A 15846-nucleotide genomic window follows, 5' to 3' on the forward strand; every position below is an offset into this window, starting at 1 on the left:
AGATTTGCTTCTCAGCCTCCAAAATCTAAGAAAGCTCAAAATTGCCATTATTGCTGCACTATGCATGACTTATCCTTAACAGTTTTTAGAGCTGTAGATGGGATGGTTTTGTGTTACTTGTACATTATTTCATTAGCATTTAAGTTCACTATCTCCATCTTTTTCTGTACCCCATGGAAGATCTGTTCATTTGGTTTCTTTAAGATTTTGCACTGTAATATGAATGGTTATACTATGGCATTCCACTCTATGTGTTAGCACAGTACACAGTAACAACAGGGAGTGTTGGCTTGGGAGATTGGTAATGAGCTGTGTAATGGGACCACCTGTACAGTGAGGTACTGGTGGACTAAGGATCAGAGCCTGGAATGAAGAAGAATCCTAGTTCTTGTTTGATTTTGTTGCTTTGAGCTCATTAGTCAGCTCACAGGAATCTAGGATGCTGTACTGACTGAATATTCATGCAGTGGGTTGGGGATAAAACACATTTCTAACTTAAGAACATGAAACTGGCTCAGCACAGTAGTTTATCACGCAGCTGCAAGAGGAGAGATGCTGTTCGGCAAGGGTATTCAAGCCTGGCTGATTTCTGCAGCCCCTTCCCCTCGTACTCCCCCAACATCCACAGCTGTGTATCTAATGTGACAGATACCACACAGGGCACGTTCCTGCCTTGTCTTTTTAATGGGCGTGTTGTCCCTCATCTGTCTAATCCCTTCTGAACCTGCTGATGCTGTCGGCTTCTACAGCACCGCGTGGCAACAAGTTCCTGAAGCTCACTACTGACTGCTAAAGAAGTATTTTCTTTTCTCTGTTTCACACTGATCCCCTACTGTTTTCACCAAGTGTCCCTTAGTGCAGGATTCTGCATTCAGCTCATCCACCACCTTTGTAATTTTGTAGGTTTCTTCTAATAATAGCAAAGATATTGGGAGCCCTTCACCACTGGATTGGAAATCAAAAGCTGTTTGGCAGCCTGCATTGTACAAAAACAGCTGGTCCCAGTCCTGCTCCAGAAGGACCATTATCCATATATCTGAAAGCACCAGCACACTGGCCCCAGCTTGCTGAATTGCAGACAGTCAGCACACTCAGCCCAAAGATAAATGGACTTGAAGATTGAACTTCACATGTGATTCCAGACCTGGTTAGAGCCTACTAATGTCGTAAGTTAAGGAAAGTCTATGTTGCTTGCAATTGCATGTGTACATCTGTTCTGCAGCTAAACTGAGGGCATCAGCTTCAAGGACTGTTCCTGTGGCCCTTTTCTGTAAAGATAATATTCCTCGGCATTTGAAAATTAAAATACTTATCAAAATAGCATTCACATCTATGCCACAAGTGCTTTTGGCATCAGCACTGTGTCTGCTTTGTCTATACCATACAGAGCTCATGAACCCTACAACTACTTGTATCAAAGAACCTTGTCTATTTTGGCACCTTATGAGCAAAAAACAGCTTCTGGAGGCTCATCACCTCTCACGTCGCTGGCACAAGCTCCTGCCAGAACATTTGGTGCTCAGCATGTCAGACAAAATCATTCAGCAGTTCATTTTCCTTGGATGAAGCACAGAAATGTACCAAACCACCAGCTTCAAAGCACACCAGAACTCAACGAAAAGGGACCCACCCCACTTTGTCCTTCACAGTCAAGCCTGATGTTCACCACTTTTTAAACTGTCTTTCAAATGAAAAGAAAGAAAGGCAACTTGTCTTCTAAAAAGGACATCTTCTCCCCCCTTGTCACAAAAAGCTTCTGCTAAGCAACAACAGTTCAAGTCTAAATCCCCCTGCAGCCCCCCAGCATTTCCCCACCTGCATGTGTTGCCACCAGGCACAGCCGCAGCCCTGGAAGAGTTCCAGGAGAGCACAACGGGGGCATGGGTGGACACCACCACCCCATCAGTGGTGGGGATGTGGCAGGTACCAGTGCCAGCAGAGCACCAGCTCTCCACTTTGCTGGCCAGACCAGAGACTAGTCCTTCTTCTGCCCTTTTGGATGCCAGCAAACCCTGCCTGCATCCTAATGAGCAAATACCCTACCAAGACAACAAGGCACAAGCACTTAATTCCCTCCAGTGGTCTCTGATCTCTGTACAAGACGGGCTGCAGCTGACCATCCCCAACACTGTGCTGATGGAGTAGGGCTCTGGGGCATGGTCCCCGCAGACCAAGGAGAGGTTTCTACCAAAAAGGCTGCACTCTGAAGGAGGCACTGAGATGTGTAGGTAGTACTCATGCATTTTTGCAGCTAGAAGTCATTTAACAGTGTTCAGGAGGAAGATTTTGCATTCATATGGCCAGGATTGTGAGGCAGGTTTTGTAATCCTGGCAGTCACTGGCTGCATACTCAGGTGACCGGTTTGAGGCAGTGGTCTGTGGTTAGAGGGGGTGTTGATTACTTACACCATAATGATGAAGCAGCTGGTAGAACATTAAGGCCAACACTTGTCCTTGAGTTGGCACCAAACAACCTCCTGTCTGTACCCCTGGCATGCACTGGACATGCATGAGGGCTTTAACACTTACCCCATAAACTATGTCCCCTTGTCCCCTGTCAGGTTAAGAGATACTGGAGAACTGCTCATCAGCATTAGTCCATATGCAAAATACCCATGCATTTCTTGAAAATGGTCAGGATGCGAAAATAACTGAAATATGCAAATATCATTAGTGTGCCTCCCATATAGGCAAGAAGATAAGACTAACGATATAAGCAATACCACCTTCAGCCTCCCAAGTTACTCTTACAACAAGAAGTCAAAACCCTCATAACAAGTAGCCATGAGTATTAAACACCCCCTCATCCCTTCTTCCCCCTCCTTATCTACATGAGGTCTGCCTCCAGGTTTGTGCTGGCTCCTGCTTCTAGATTAGCAGGTATAGATGAGGAGCATCCCTTTCTCAAGGAGGAGTCCCTGCGCTGCTGCTGTCTTCCAAGGGGCAAAAGATGTGGCTGGATGGTCCGGGCTGTCCACTGGGTGGGACCCCAGTGACTCCTTCCCCTTGGTGGTGGTGATGTCCTCTGGTTATAGGCCTGGACATTCCATAGCCTGTGATAAAACAAGGTGTCCCCTTAAGGGACAGTCGTGGCTCCATCATGGCTTTTTGGGAGAACGCACCTGGGAGCAACCAACACTGTACCCGAGAGGAACCTCCGCTTGCCCTGTCAGCTCTACTCTGCTGCTGGGGCTTTGCAAGAAGTTCCAATACAGTATATTTACATAGGTCAATGAATGCTCATAAGTAAGGAATTTGACTGTTAAAATTATTCATGGGAGAAGACTGCTGTATTTTTGCCATACAAGAAAGTTTTCTTTTTCACTACATGATAAAAATAGTGCTTATTCATTTCTTATTTGCTTAGGTGTGAGAGTAAACTACCACATGGGTTTCATGTCTGCGAAATATAACTCAAGTTTAGCAGACTTTCTTCAGGTTATAGTCTATTTAATGCAGTTTTCTAATCATGCAAATTTTACACAACAATCCATACCTTTCTCATTTAGAAAACTGCCTTTTGAAGGAAAAAAAAAAAGTTATTTCTAAAAAGACTTTCACATTATATTTATGCCATTAGCAAAAGGAGGTGAGAGAACAGTATTATATGGTTTTCTTTAATTTATAGGAACTAATGCTAAGAGAACAGTATTACATGGTTTTCTTTAATTTATAGGAACTAATGGTAATGACTTAAAGGCCTGCATGTTATTAAACTCATGCAGGGTGATAATAAAAGTAGTCAGAATTCACCTTAGCTTTAAGCTTCATCAACACCATTTTGAGAGAGCCATTGACAACAGGCATAAACCTTGATGCATTTTGTAATGACATAATTTAACATTTTGAACTGCAATATCTTAATGACATAAAATTAAAGTTCTGGCCGAAGGGTGAAGAGACCAAATGAGAAGTTTCCAAAAGAAATTGAGAGTGCAAGGCAATTACTTTTATGGTAGAAAGTGGTAATATGGTCTGCATTGTAAGTGATAAATACAAGAGCATTCAGAAGAAACTATCCTGTTAAGTAATAGCAGTCAGAGCAGGTGGATGATGCACTTTGTGGACAGCTGTGGCTTTTCTGATGGTTAGAACACCTCACAAGGTGTTTATGTTTAACGTTTGACTCATCTTTGGGGCCCATATGGTCACAGATAAGCAATTTGCACTAAAGATTTCCCAGAGTTACAAGCCTAAGACTGAAATAGATAAAAGGAGCCAGGAGCTAGACAGGAGATTTGAAGGATTCATCTACCTTGCAGTGACTGCAACTCACATGGACTCAAACTACACTACATCACTTCCAGCAGCCACGTTGCAGAGAGCTTGTCACAGAGCTCAGTGCAGGATGCCCAACCCAGGACTTGCCAGTTGGTTGACACCTACATGCTCATTATTCTCCATACCAGCGCTGTCAGGGCCTGATCCAGGTTGTTGAAGGCTGGCTCCATACATCTGCCTGAGCTGCAGTCACTGCAGAATAAACACCCTTAAAGACAGAAGCTAAGGGGAAGCTGTTTCATGGTGACAAAGCAGTTTTCTGTAAAGGAAAAAAAGTCTTGCATGCACCTTTGGCAGGAGAATCGTCTTCTATAAACAGGAATAGTCTACCCACATGATTGCTGCTGCAACAGAAAACCATCTGCAAAAGGCCCAGTGTCTGAAGTTGAGTGACAGGAGGCTAGCAGTGCACTTGTCCCATCGAGGGACTACATGACAGAGAGCGCATCAGCTGTCATTCTCCAAAAGGAAAATAGCTCAGGTCACAACGCATGCGCAAACTGCTGTGAAATTGCAAAGCCCTGCTTATCAGCATGTCGTTCTCATGGCATACACTCACAAACATTCAGGCTAACTTGTTCAAAATTAGGTGAATACACATGTGAATATTGATACCTGATTTGAGTTTTCATATATAGCTACAATGCATAAAAGGATTGCCAACAGCTCCGGTAGTAATAAAAAGTAAAGATTCAGTCAGAACACCATGTATACCCCTGTATACCCATGTTCTCTGTCCAATAAAATTATATAGTCCCTTTTTTGTAAAGTTGTGTACCCCCTGACTCCTCCTGATACACAAAAAGTCAGTGTATGCACCTTTTCATTTGAGTTAGCATGTACTTTCCAAAAACAAAAATACTTTCAAAAATAAAATGCAGGATTTCTGTTACTCTCTTCCCTTTTTCAGAATGGTATTTCTCTTCACATCAGCTAGTCTCCTCCCATCCTTCCTTTCTAAAGAGTTCAAAAGAGACCCACTTCAGCCTCTTGCTGCTTTGGTGTGTGGCTCCATGTTCAAAGCAGTTAAGGTGACTTTGAACTCAGAACCTACTTGGCCACTTGAATTTCCATTTGAGAAGGGAAACATGGAAGAAATTCATCGGGCAATGATCTGTGATGCATTGCTATAGACAGGCCACCACATGCACTTGCCAGGCTGTAGCGGGCCAGAGGAATCTGGAACTATGTCAAAAGGTTTATGCTCTTGCCTCAGAGGAGAAGTATTTAGGTACCATGCTTTTCAAAGGCAAAATCAGGCTCTTCTTTGAAGCCCACAGCCATAGGTTCCAGGCTGGGTATTCCTGGCCCTCATTTCTAGCTTCAAAACATGATTCTCTGCCATGTCAGCCAAGAGCAAAGTCTTGTTACAGCTGTGAAGAGCTCACATGTTCTCTTTCAGCTTCAACCAACAAGTGGCTCATCTGTCATAGCATCACTACAGTTAGCTCCAGTTGTTAATTTCTTTGTTTAATTACAACGTATTTTCCCTCAGGTATCACCTCCACAATGAGCTACAAGGAGCTCTGAGTCCAAGAACAGTACACAAGTAGTACAAGACATTTCATCTGGAAACCTGCAACTAGAGGCCAAAATAACAGACTTCTTTATAATTTTTTTCCCTAAAATTTCCTTCTTTAGATAATGGCAACCATTTGCCTGTGATTTCAACTATATAAATAATATTTTAAAAAGATAAAATATAAACATGGAGATTTCATTGTGTTTGGCATCAGAGGGAGCTTAATCTCTCCAGGATGAAGATTTTCATAGCACTGCTGTAGGATCTATGCCCAAGGTATGAACTTTCATCCAATGACTATTCATACAGTCATTGGATCCAAATCCAGGACTTTCCTTTGCAGTGCCTCAGTGTCATGCACTCTCTTGTCCGGTGTTTGTTGAATTCTGTCACACAAAGCAGAACAGCTCCAGCCAGAGGATTTTTGGGCTCCCTCCTCCACAGCAGTATGCAGTATGTTGTATAGGACACTGTTGTTAGAGATCAGAGTGGAAGTCTGGGAACATCCAATTGAGGAGAGAATGTCCTCAAGCTAAGGCAGGCAGGAAATCAAAGTATTTTGGAGGTTTTAGTAGAAACTGAAGGGAAGAAACTGGGGAGTGAGACCAGAAGACAAGGTACTTCAATAAGACTCAGAAGACACTTCCAGGTCTTCCTTTTGAAAATGTCTACTTTTGTGTTTATGAGCATGTGAGAAGCTACTTAGATTTTTCTACTAGTATCGAGTGGCAGTAAGGCAAAAGCCCTGGAGTGGTGTTTAGAATAGCTGAGTTTGATTCCTGGTTCTCTTACTGAGCTTGGATCTATCATCCGATTTCTCCATTTCTCTGTCTTTTAAATTGGGAAAAATGAGATGGACTTTGTTGATAACATATGTTGTCATTCAGCAATGAAAGGTGAATTAGAAAAGATAAATTGTGGTGGAATTATTATTAAAGTATGTATTTTGAGATTAAGCCCTGATAAAAGTATTTTATCAGGGAACTACTTTACCAATGTGCTAAATGATGATACTCTTAAGGGGAGGCAAATGAGGCATCAAAACTAAAAGTCAAAAGCTGATTAAAATACCTTATTAAATAAAGGTCAATCTTGCAATACTGCTGATTGATACATCAGCTGATCCAACAGTTCCTTTCCAGCTCTACTTTCTATAATGAGAAAGTAAAATTAGTCCTAAACATATGCATTAATTACTTAACTGAAGAAGTTGGAGACCATGAATAAAGAGTCGTAGTTCCCCACTGATTAATGAAAAAAAAACATGGTGAACTGCTTCTGTCTCACAGAAAGATGGATCCCACTTGCTGTTACGCTCTGTAAGGAGTCTCATACAATAGCTCAGTTAAAGAAATTATCATTCCGTTTAATGAACTCATGATAGGAGGGACCATGTATGGGGACTTAAAGGCATGCTTGTAGCAAAAAGCTATCCAGCCTCAAAAAAATGCTTCTTAAACAGTATAGGGAACTTAATGCATTGTTATGGGCTCTGTGTTCAGCTGAAAAATACTGTAGGGCAGCAAGGCACAGAGGGGTTGATCATATACGAAGTGGAATGACACGATGCATGGGAATGGGGGATGAAGTCATTAGAAAGTGCTGTTACAAGCTAAAACAAATCTCTGGGCTGGTCAAGACAAGTCCATACAAAGCCTAGACAGATCTGGAGATCTGTGTTGTTACCTTAAAAGGAAGCCTATGGCCTATTACAAGCAAGACCATATTTACTGAGCTAGAAGGTGACAAGTCTGACTGTGCCATCACTAGTAGTTGCATTAGAAATGGTGTTTTGAAGCTTGGACAAAAAATCAGAGATACTTCACAACACATAGAGCTATAAAAGGGAAGTAGCTGGCACATATGGGTATACATGGCACTTTGGGACATGGTTTAGTGGACATGGTGGTGTTGGGATGATGGATGAACTGATGATCTTAGAGGTCCTTTCCAACCTTAATGATTCCTAGATTTTACTTTCATTAAAACATAATCCAGCCACCAAGCCAGGAAACATGAAATTGCTACTCTACCCTTAATTGGTTTAGTGGCTGACTTGGTAGTGTTAGGTTAATGGTTGGACTGGATGATCTTAAAGGTCTTTTCCAACCTAAACGATTTTATGATTCTATGATATTTCATTCTGGGCAGGGCACACAAAGATCATCATACCCCACCATCCACATCTTCTTCCCTACTGATAGAAACCACATTTTTAGGAGGAACAGCAGAGAATGGGAGAGCTCATAACTCAGCTGTTCTTGCATGAATGTTTTTGGGCGAAGTGTTAATGTAGACTGAAAAAATCAAGGCAGGTTTGTGCCAAGAATCTGGACTGTGACTGGGAACAGCTGATCTGTGAGGACTTTGCTGCTGCCCAGTCCAGCCTGTCATTTCAGAGAGCTGCCTGGGCTGTCCATATGTTCACACCAGCCCTAATGTCTTGTCCTTGCACACAGAGGAAACCTGTAGAACTGAGCTGTAATTGTTCCTTCCTGAAGCAAGTTCCAGCAATTTTCTTGCAAATCTTTCTCATTATTTAAAAACTCATTAGTTTCATTATCTCATGTCCACTGTGAATTTGTTTTTACCTTCTTCAGCAGTTTCATAAAGTCAGGATCATTTTCTATCTGCAAACAAAACATCTGAAAAAAATGCAGATAACCTCTCCCTTACTGGGCATAGTGTCAGAAGCAACAGATGTCAGTAGCTTTAGAATAAAGGAGCTATCAAAAAATCCAAATGAAAGTGAGGCAATCAGCCCTGCTACCCAAATTTATATTCAATGAAACATTTAAGTCCTACCTAATAAGATATTTGAGATATCTGGCTTTTCCTGGTTTCTGTTACAGGTAGCGTCTAAGACCGCTTACTACAGTAACAAGTAAAACTTGTTGGCAGTGTAGTTTTTCTCTGTTTAGCCAGTCATCATTATATTATTTTATTCTAGAACCTTGAAACGTCTTGTTCCTGTTGTTTCTGGACCACTTCCAGAGTTGATCTGGACTTTCTGTTGAGTCCCTCATCTTCTCCAGAATGACAAGCTTGTGGACTCCTGTTTGATTTCCCACTGACCTCTCCCTGGATACCTGGGAGCCTGGCCCTAGGACAGGCCCAGACTTGGGCACCCACGTATTTTAGTTCTTTGGCTATGGGGTGACCCTACTAGGGCCAAGCTTACTGCTACTGAAAGTTAGGGTTCTACTCTTGACTGCTGTCCTGGTTTCGGCTGGGATAGAGTTAATTTTCTTCCTAGCAGCAGGCATAGTGCTGTGTTTTGGATTTAGGATGAGAATAATGTTGATAACACAACTGATGTTTTAGTTGTTGCTAAGTACTGCTTACACTAGTCAAGGACTTTTCAGCTTCCCATGCTCTGCCAGGTACACAAGAAACTGGGAGGGGGCACAGCCAGAATAGTTGATCCCAACTGACCAAAGGGCTATTCCATACCATATGACGTCATGCTCAGTATAGAAACTGGGGGGAGTTGGCCGGGGAGCAGCGATTGCTGCTCGGGAGCTGTCTGGGTATCGGTCGGCAGGTGGTGAGCAATTGCATTGTGCATCACTTGCTTTGTATATTATTATTGTTATTATCATTATTATTATTATCATTACTATTTTACTTTATTTCAATTATTAAACTGTTCTTATCTCAGCCCAGGAGTGTTTCTCACTCTTACTCCTCCGATTCTCTCCCCCATCCCATCGGGGTAGGGGGAGTGAGCGAGCGGCTGCGTGGTGCTTAGTTGCTGGCTGGGGCTAAACCACAACAACTGCCAAGATCTTTGTCTGTTAACTGATATGTCTGTACAGTTTTACTTGATACAATACCAGAAAACGGCAGTGGAAGAGGAAACAGAGACGTGATATTCATGAGTAATACCGCACGTAAGATTGCTATAGGTGTGTACTAACTTCATTTACTAGAAAGGTACACAATATAATTATAATCCAAAGGTATTTTATCAAAGTTTTGCCTGTCTCTTGTATCTGGAGGATATTTTTTTCCTTAATTCATGTTTTTAAATGAAATAAATTATTTTGTTCATAACACATGGTCCTCAATGTGTCTATAACATGGTCCATGTTATTATGTTTAATCTTTCAGGCATTTGGCATGCAAGCACTACAGCTGTCAGAAATATTTTTATGCACCTACTGCAAGAGAATTTAGCATGAAATGTACTCTACAGACATGGTAAAACTGAATATAGAGGTTTAGTTGCAATTCTGTTTGACTAAATGTATTTACAACACGACAGCACATTTGATTTTACGAACAACCTTCACCTTAGTTTTGTAAATCTAAAAATTTTCAGGATCATAATGAGCTGCCATGAGGATGTCATTGCACAAAGTTATTCATCTCAAAATGCTCTTTCATCTCAAAGCACTTGCACCCTTCTAGGTGGCAGCATTTGACAGAAGACAGACCATTGCTCTGGTTGCTGTATGCTATTTCCCTCAGTTCCTGCCTTCTGATGTTCCCAACTGTTTGTCTCCTAATCACTTAATGTATTGTTCCTGTCTAGTACATGCACGCTGAAACCAAAACTCACTTCTTTTTATATAACTCCATGTCTGATCAGTATGATCATTTAAACTAGTCTCAGATATCACACAGGCCGTAGGATGGCCTGAATCCCCTCCGTTTTATCCACTGCATAAACAGTCAAATCAGAGCTGGACACTGTTCCAGGAGTGGTTCTGATTCTGCTGTACCCAGAGGTGTTACAACCCCTCTACTTCTGCTCCGCATTTCCTTGTCTGCACCCAAGATGTTCAGTAGCCCCTCTGTCTGCCAGCACTGCTCCAGCTCGTGTTCAGCTGACTTTCCACATGCTCTCTGTCAGTGTGTGGCTACGTTTCTTGCTCCTTGACGTATCATTTCGCATCAGACCATGCTTATAGAATCAGCCATTTGGTTACATACACAAAGACTTCTTTGACCCTCTTCACCACAGCACGTGAGAGAGAGAGAAAATGGACATTGCCACCAGCTCCCAGCAATCTCAAGAAAATCTGGATGTTGTAGGTCTATCTCCTCCTTCTTCCTCACTAGAAGGAGATGAAAAGACATGAAGAAGAAGAGGATACCAGGAGCCACCTTCTTTCTTTTCTACATATGTGCTGAATTCAGACACAAGAGCATTCCAACCTAAGTCCTGTTCTCTGAACTAACAGTGTCGGGGCACACTGTGCCTCCCTATGACTTTCTTTGCTTTCCTTCCCCACTCTTCCAAGGGTTTCATAACCTCTCGCTGTACTTGGACAGTTCAGTCAATAAAGGTACATCTTTACAGTATGAATACTCTCCACTGTCTGGTATAGCTGAAGAACCCAAATGCCCACAGTAGGGTCTAGTAGGTGAACAACCATCTTGAAATACTGAGTAAATCCACCAGTGTTGCTACCAGCAGTGAGGTGTAAAGGTAGATAATTTCTTGTTTCCTGAACACAGAGACAATAGTTTAGCTGTACTTTTTACATTTGTACCATAATAATATATGTGAAAGATAAGTGCACATTGGGTAAGAATTGAGAAAAATAGCAGTGTTATGTAAATGCCTGCTAAAATGGATGCATCTGGAATTTCTGCAGAGTACAATAGTTCAGTTATTTAGTGGTTACTTCAAAAAGAGCACATTCAGAAACCAAATTAGATTGGCATAGCTAAAATGGACTCATTTGATACAAAATGTTTACTACTATTCTTTTTATTTTTAAGTAGATTATTGAACCAAAATCCTCAAAGCTTTTCCACTGGGCATTTTGGACATGATTATGGAGTGGGATTTTTTTTTCACCCTGTGAAATCAGTAAGAATTTTAGAGTGGGGGAGTAAATTGAATCCATTAGAGCAATTCATACACTTTTTAAATGGTCATGAATCTTACACTAATCCTTGGGCACAGAGTTTCAAACAACATCTTTCAGGTGTTTTAATGTTTGATGTCTATCAAATACATTCACATTTCCTTTGAAGAACTATCATAACACTGACAATAAAAACTAGCTGACCTCTTGCAAATAAAACTCTGATAAAGCAATAAAGATCAGCCATCATATATCCTACAGAGACAGATAGTGGTCTCCTAGAGAAAGTGGAAGTGTACTAGAAATCATTCAATGTGTTTCAGATGTTAAGGAGAAGAAAACATTGTCAAAGAGTTGATTGGAAATTCGGTACAGGAGCCATGCTGGCAAAGTATAAAAGTGCCATACTTAGGAGGACAGCCACAAAAACACAGTACTTGCATCCTTAATGGAAATTGTGGATTTGGCAACATGGAAAGAAGTAATGCCAAATAGTTAAGGAGCAACTCTGCTTGGAAGAATAAAAATTTGTATCAGCATTAAGGCTGCATTTCTGTGCCCTTTCAGTACTAGCCTGCAGCATCTAATTGCTGAATTTAAAATGATAGCTGAAAACCTCTGAGCATTCACTGACATGTGGCCTCAGCACTTCCAAGCAAAGGCGGTAGCTGTCTAAAGAGCAAAACTGCCCTCCATTGTTCTGCCTCAGTTTTCTAAGTATGTTCCCTGCTGCTCTGTAGATGTTAATTCTTAGCCCATATAGGCAAAGATGACATGTTATTAAGTACAATAAATCTTCTCATATAACCATCAGCCCAACTATTTTCCTGAAGAGGACTGACAAGCTTATCTTAAATAAATCCCTAAAAGGGCTCTGTGAAATTATTAGAAGTTGTATGTTTACAATGATGCCAGAAGCTCAGCAGGTTTATACACTGATCAATCATTTATACACCAGTGAGCAGCTGGCATCTGAGGCTGTGTCTGCTCATCTATCAAGCAGTTCTCACAAAGGTTAGAGGTAGTATCTACTTAGGCACAAATATAGGTATAAAAATGTTCTAAAAATGCTAAGTATTGAGGATTACGGCATGAACTGGTGGGATTTCATATTTCAGAATAATTTCTACTTAAGATCCTGACCACAAACAATTTGCCAGGGTGTCACTTTCTTTCCTAAGTCCAGCTGAAGCCCATCCATTGCTTTTCAGTGCAGTTAACATCCTTGCAGATAGATACAGAGTATGTGTTCACCCAACATCAGTCTCAAAAAATTTCTGTGGATAGGTAATATTGACATTTGCCCTCTGTACTATGGAGAGTGTTTTTGAAAGAACAGCCTGGGAACCTCTGGAGAAGCTGGAGCTGGGTGGAGAGAGGAAGTCCAAAGGCCACTGCTTGGTTCCCTGGCTCTCACAGGGTGTCCACTTGGGAAGGGACCAGTTCTCCCTGTTTCTAGGCAAAGACTAGATCTGACTCAGGGAAGAAATGTGAAGAGAAGGAAGTAAAGTTCATGGTGCTGTGAGGTCCAGCAGGAAAACAGAACAACCAACACTCTGGGTTCTGGTGATTCACCTGAAACGGTTAGTGGCATCTTCGTATTCTTTCCCTTTCCATCCAAATCCTTATGCCTGTGGATGTGAATGCACATGCCTTCAGCCATGCCATCCTCTCAGCTTCTGTGCTTATCAGTTCACAGAGTGCCTTATTTAGTGTGATTTTACAAGCCTTGAAGCATATATGTTTGTATATGTATGAGTATCAGGAACATACAGGACCCTTCAGAGGGTGAAAGTTACACAGTGAAAGTTACCATGGCAAGGAAATAGGGTAAGCACTGCGAGAGGTCCTGGTGGCCGGTGACATTGGTCCCCACCATGGCACACTATGCACTACCTAGAATCTTTTTTAATATTCTAGAGCTACACCTAAAACACGTCAGGTTAGTTCAGCACCTGCTAAGCCTGCATTACATTTTGTCCCATTATTCTTCAGAGTATTCTCTAAAGCTCTGCATGGCATTGAAATCACAGTTACCAGCCTGTGTTTGTCTAGACCTATAGTTACGTCGTCTTCTGGCATAAATTAAGGTCCTCATCGGAAAAGTTGCAGAGAGAGAAAATATAATCTCTTTCAAACTTGGCTTTTATAATAAATAATACTAAATGTTCCATTTTGTTTTCTGGTCAGATTTCCTGGGCTGTGCCTCAGTTCCACCTTGGTTCTCCTTTCTTCTTTCTTTTCCCTGCCTTTCTTGCCTCTCTTTTCGTAGAGCATGTATTTGTATCCCATTTGCTTAGCAAATCTCTTTATTTCACTTTTATTTCAGACCTTCAACTTGCATAATCCCAGGACTAGGTGTTTTCTCAATTTATATTTTCTATAATAATAATAATAATATTTTCTATAATTTATAATTATAGAAAAAAGATTATAACATCATTTAAGCAAACAAAAAGCAGAAGTGAAAGTGAATTTTTCTTTTTTTTTTTAATATATAGCTAGTATTACTTTCTAAACTCTAGCAGTAAAAGCATTGTAAATGGTATTGTCATTCTTAGCCTGCTTGGGAAGAAGAGGTGAATGTTATCATATAATAAGTGTACGTGGGCTGTTATAGCTATCACTCAGATCAAAGCCCGCTGCATTGACCAATTCCATTTTTTTAACAGGAAAAGAATGCAGCAATTCATCACTTGTCCAGTCTAGTTAATGTTTTGTGCCTTTTTTCTAAGAGTGGAATTTGTGAACTGGCTAGCTTTGACAGTTTGGGGTACTTGGTACTTTTCATTTCTAGATCATTGACTCAAGTACAGCACATATTTCATGTAAACTGACCAAAAATTGAATCTGGAGGATGACTGATGGCTGAAGTATGTAAAAAAAAGTTGTTTTCCATTCAGCTGATAGTAGACAGATGCCAATAACAAAAAAATATATATATCTTAACCCTGTACTAACAAACATTCTAACTAGGAAGACTCAGAAATGAATGGAGGACATATCTACCTTTGGGTGCCTTCATCACTGGACTCCTAACCATAGCTATCTAATACCTATTTCCAGAATTGGAATTTACATAGACATACATCTCAAATCTATGAAAATTGGATTGTCAGTATTGAATATCATGCACCCAAAAAGTGAGGTCTCTTCTGAAGAATGGTAACTGCTCGCTCCTGACAGCACTGTCCTTGCAGATTGGGTACGTGATGGAGATAGGTGCGGTGTGAATAAGTTAGGAGAGAGCTGATGCATTTTGGCAGGTCTATGTGGTCAAGCCAACGGTCAACTTTCGATGGCTTGTGTCTGCCTTGGAAAGTACAGCGGTCTCTTCTCATTCTCACTCCACCTCATCATTTGAATCCTATTGAATTAGTAAAGTGAATTAACCTACTATTTGACACTTATTTCTCTATGTTTCCAAGAAATTTAGTCTCCAGTGACTACGCTTTTGCTTTGTCTGCCATTTTCTAGTGACAGATTAGCTCCCAATTCCCAATGAACATAATGAGGTATTTAAGATAAAAATAGTCCTCCTTCTGTGCTCCACTCTCCCATTTGGATAATCTGATTTTTAACTTGCATTCTCATTTAAAGAAAGAATTTGTGCCTTATAGCAATGAATGGCTGACCCTCCCATCCTTCCAGGAGTGCACTAATATGTTGCTTTTAAAAAGACGATGACAAGCAATCCAGCCTTAGCACTACAGAGGCAGGTCGTACATTTGCACGCTGCACTACACATTTGAATAACACAAGTAAAGGAACTGTAGTTCCCTATTTAGATTTGCAACATGTCCAAGTTCTGGACTTAAATTCACATACTTTCAGAGCTGGTAGCAAGGATGATATTTCTGATTGTTATATTTCCCTGTCCTCCAAGAAACAGAGGGACTTTTTCAACTTTTTCATCAATATATTCAGAAATTTGACTTTAGTTTCAACAATGCCACCATGATTCCTTGTGGCGTGATGTGTACCAGCTAGATCTCAAACCAACACAAACCCAATTATGGGGCCTTTTTTGACAAACTGCAATTTCAGTGAGCAATATTATTTCGAGAAACAAGGCCTTTCAATGGATGGCTGTGGCATTTAATTCTTTGCTTTAGTTGGATTTTTGTTATGCTAGTACCTTTCATTTTGATACCTGAAAGCAAAAAATTTCTTCTTTTCCCTTCAAAATGATTTTGTTATGAAATTACACTGCTTATCTTC

General features: G+C 40.9%; 1 protein-coding gene across 1 annotated transcript in view; it reads left to right on the forward strand.

The window, feature by feature from the left end:
• LHFPL3 (LHFPL tetraspan subfamily member 3) overlaps window positions 1-8666 on the forward strand; it is a 197030-nt gene extending 188364 nt beyond the window's left edge. The window contains exon 3 of the mRNA XM_009484255.2: window positions 8656-8666. Coding sequence (XP_009482530.2) covers window positions 8656-8666 — 11 coding nt within the window. The remainder of the gene's footprint in view (window positions 1-8655) is intronic.
• The last annotated feature ends 7180 nt before the right edge of the window (window positions 8667-15846 follow it).

The sequence above is a fragment of the Pelecanus crispus genome, chromosome 1 (assembly GCF_030463565.1).
Source record: "Pelecanus crispus isolate bPelCri1 chromosome 1, bPelCri1.pri, whole genome shotgun sequence".
Lineage (NCBI taxonomy): Eukaryota > Metazoa > Chordata > Aves > Pelecaniformes > Pelecanidae > Pelecanus > Pelecanus crispus.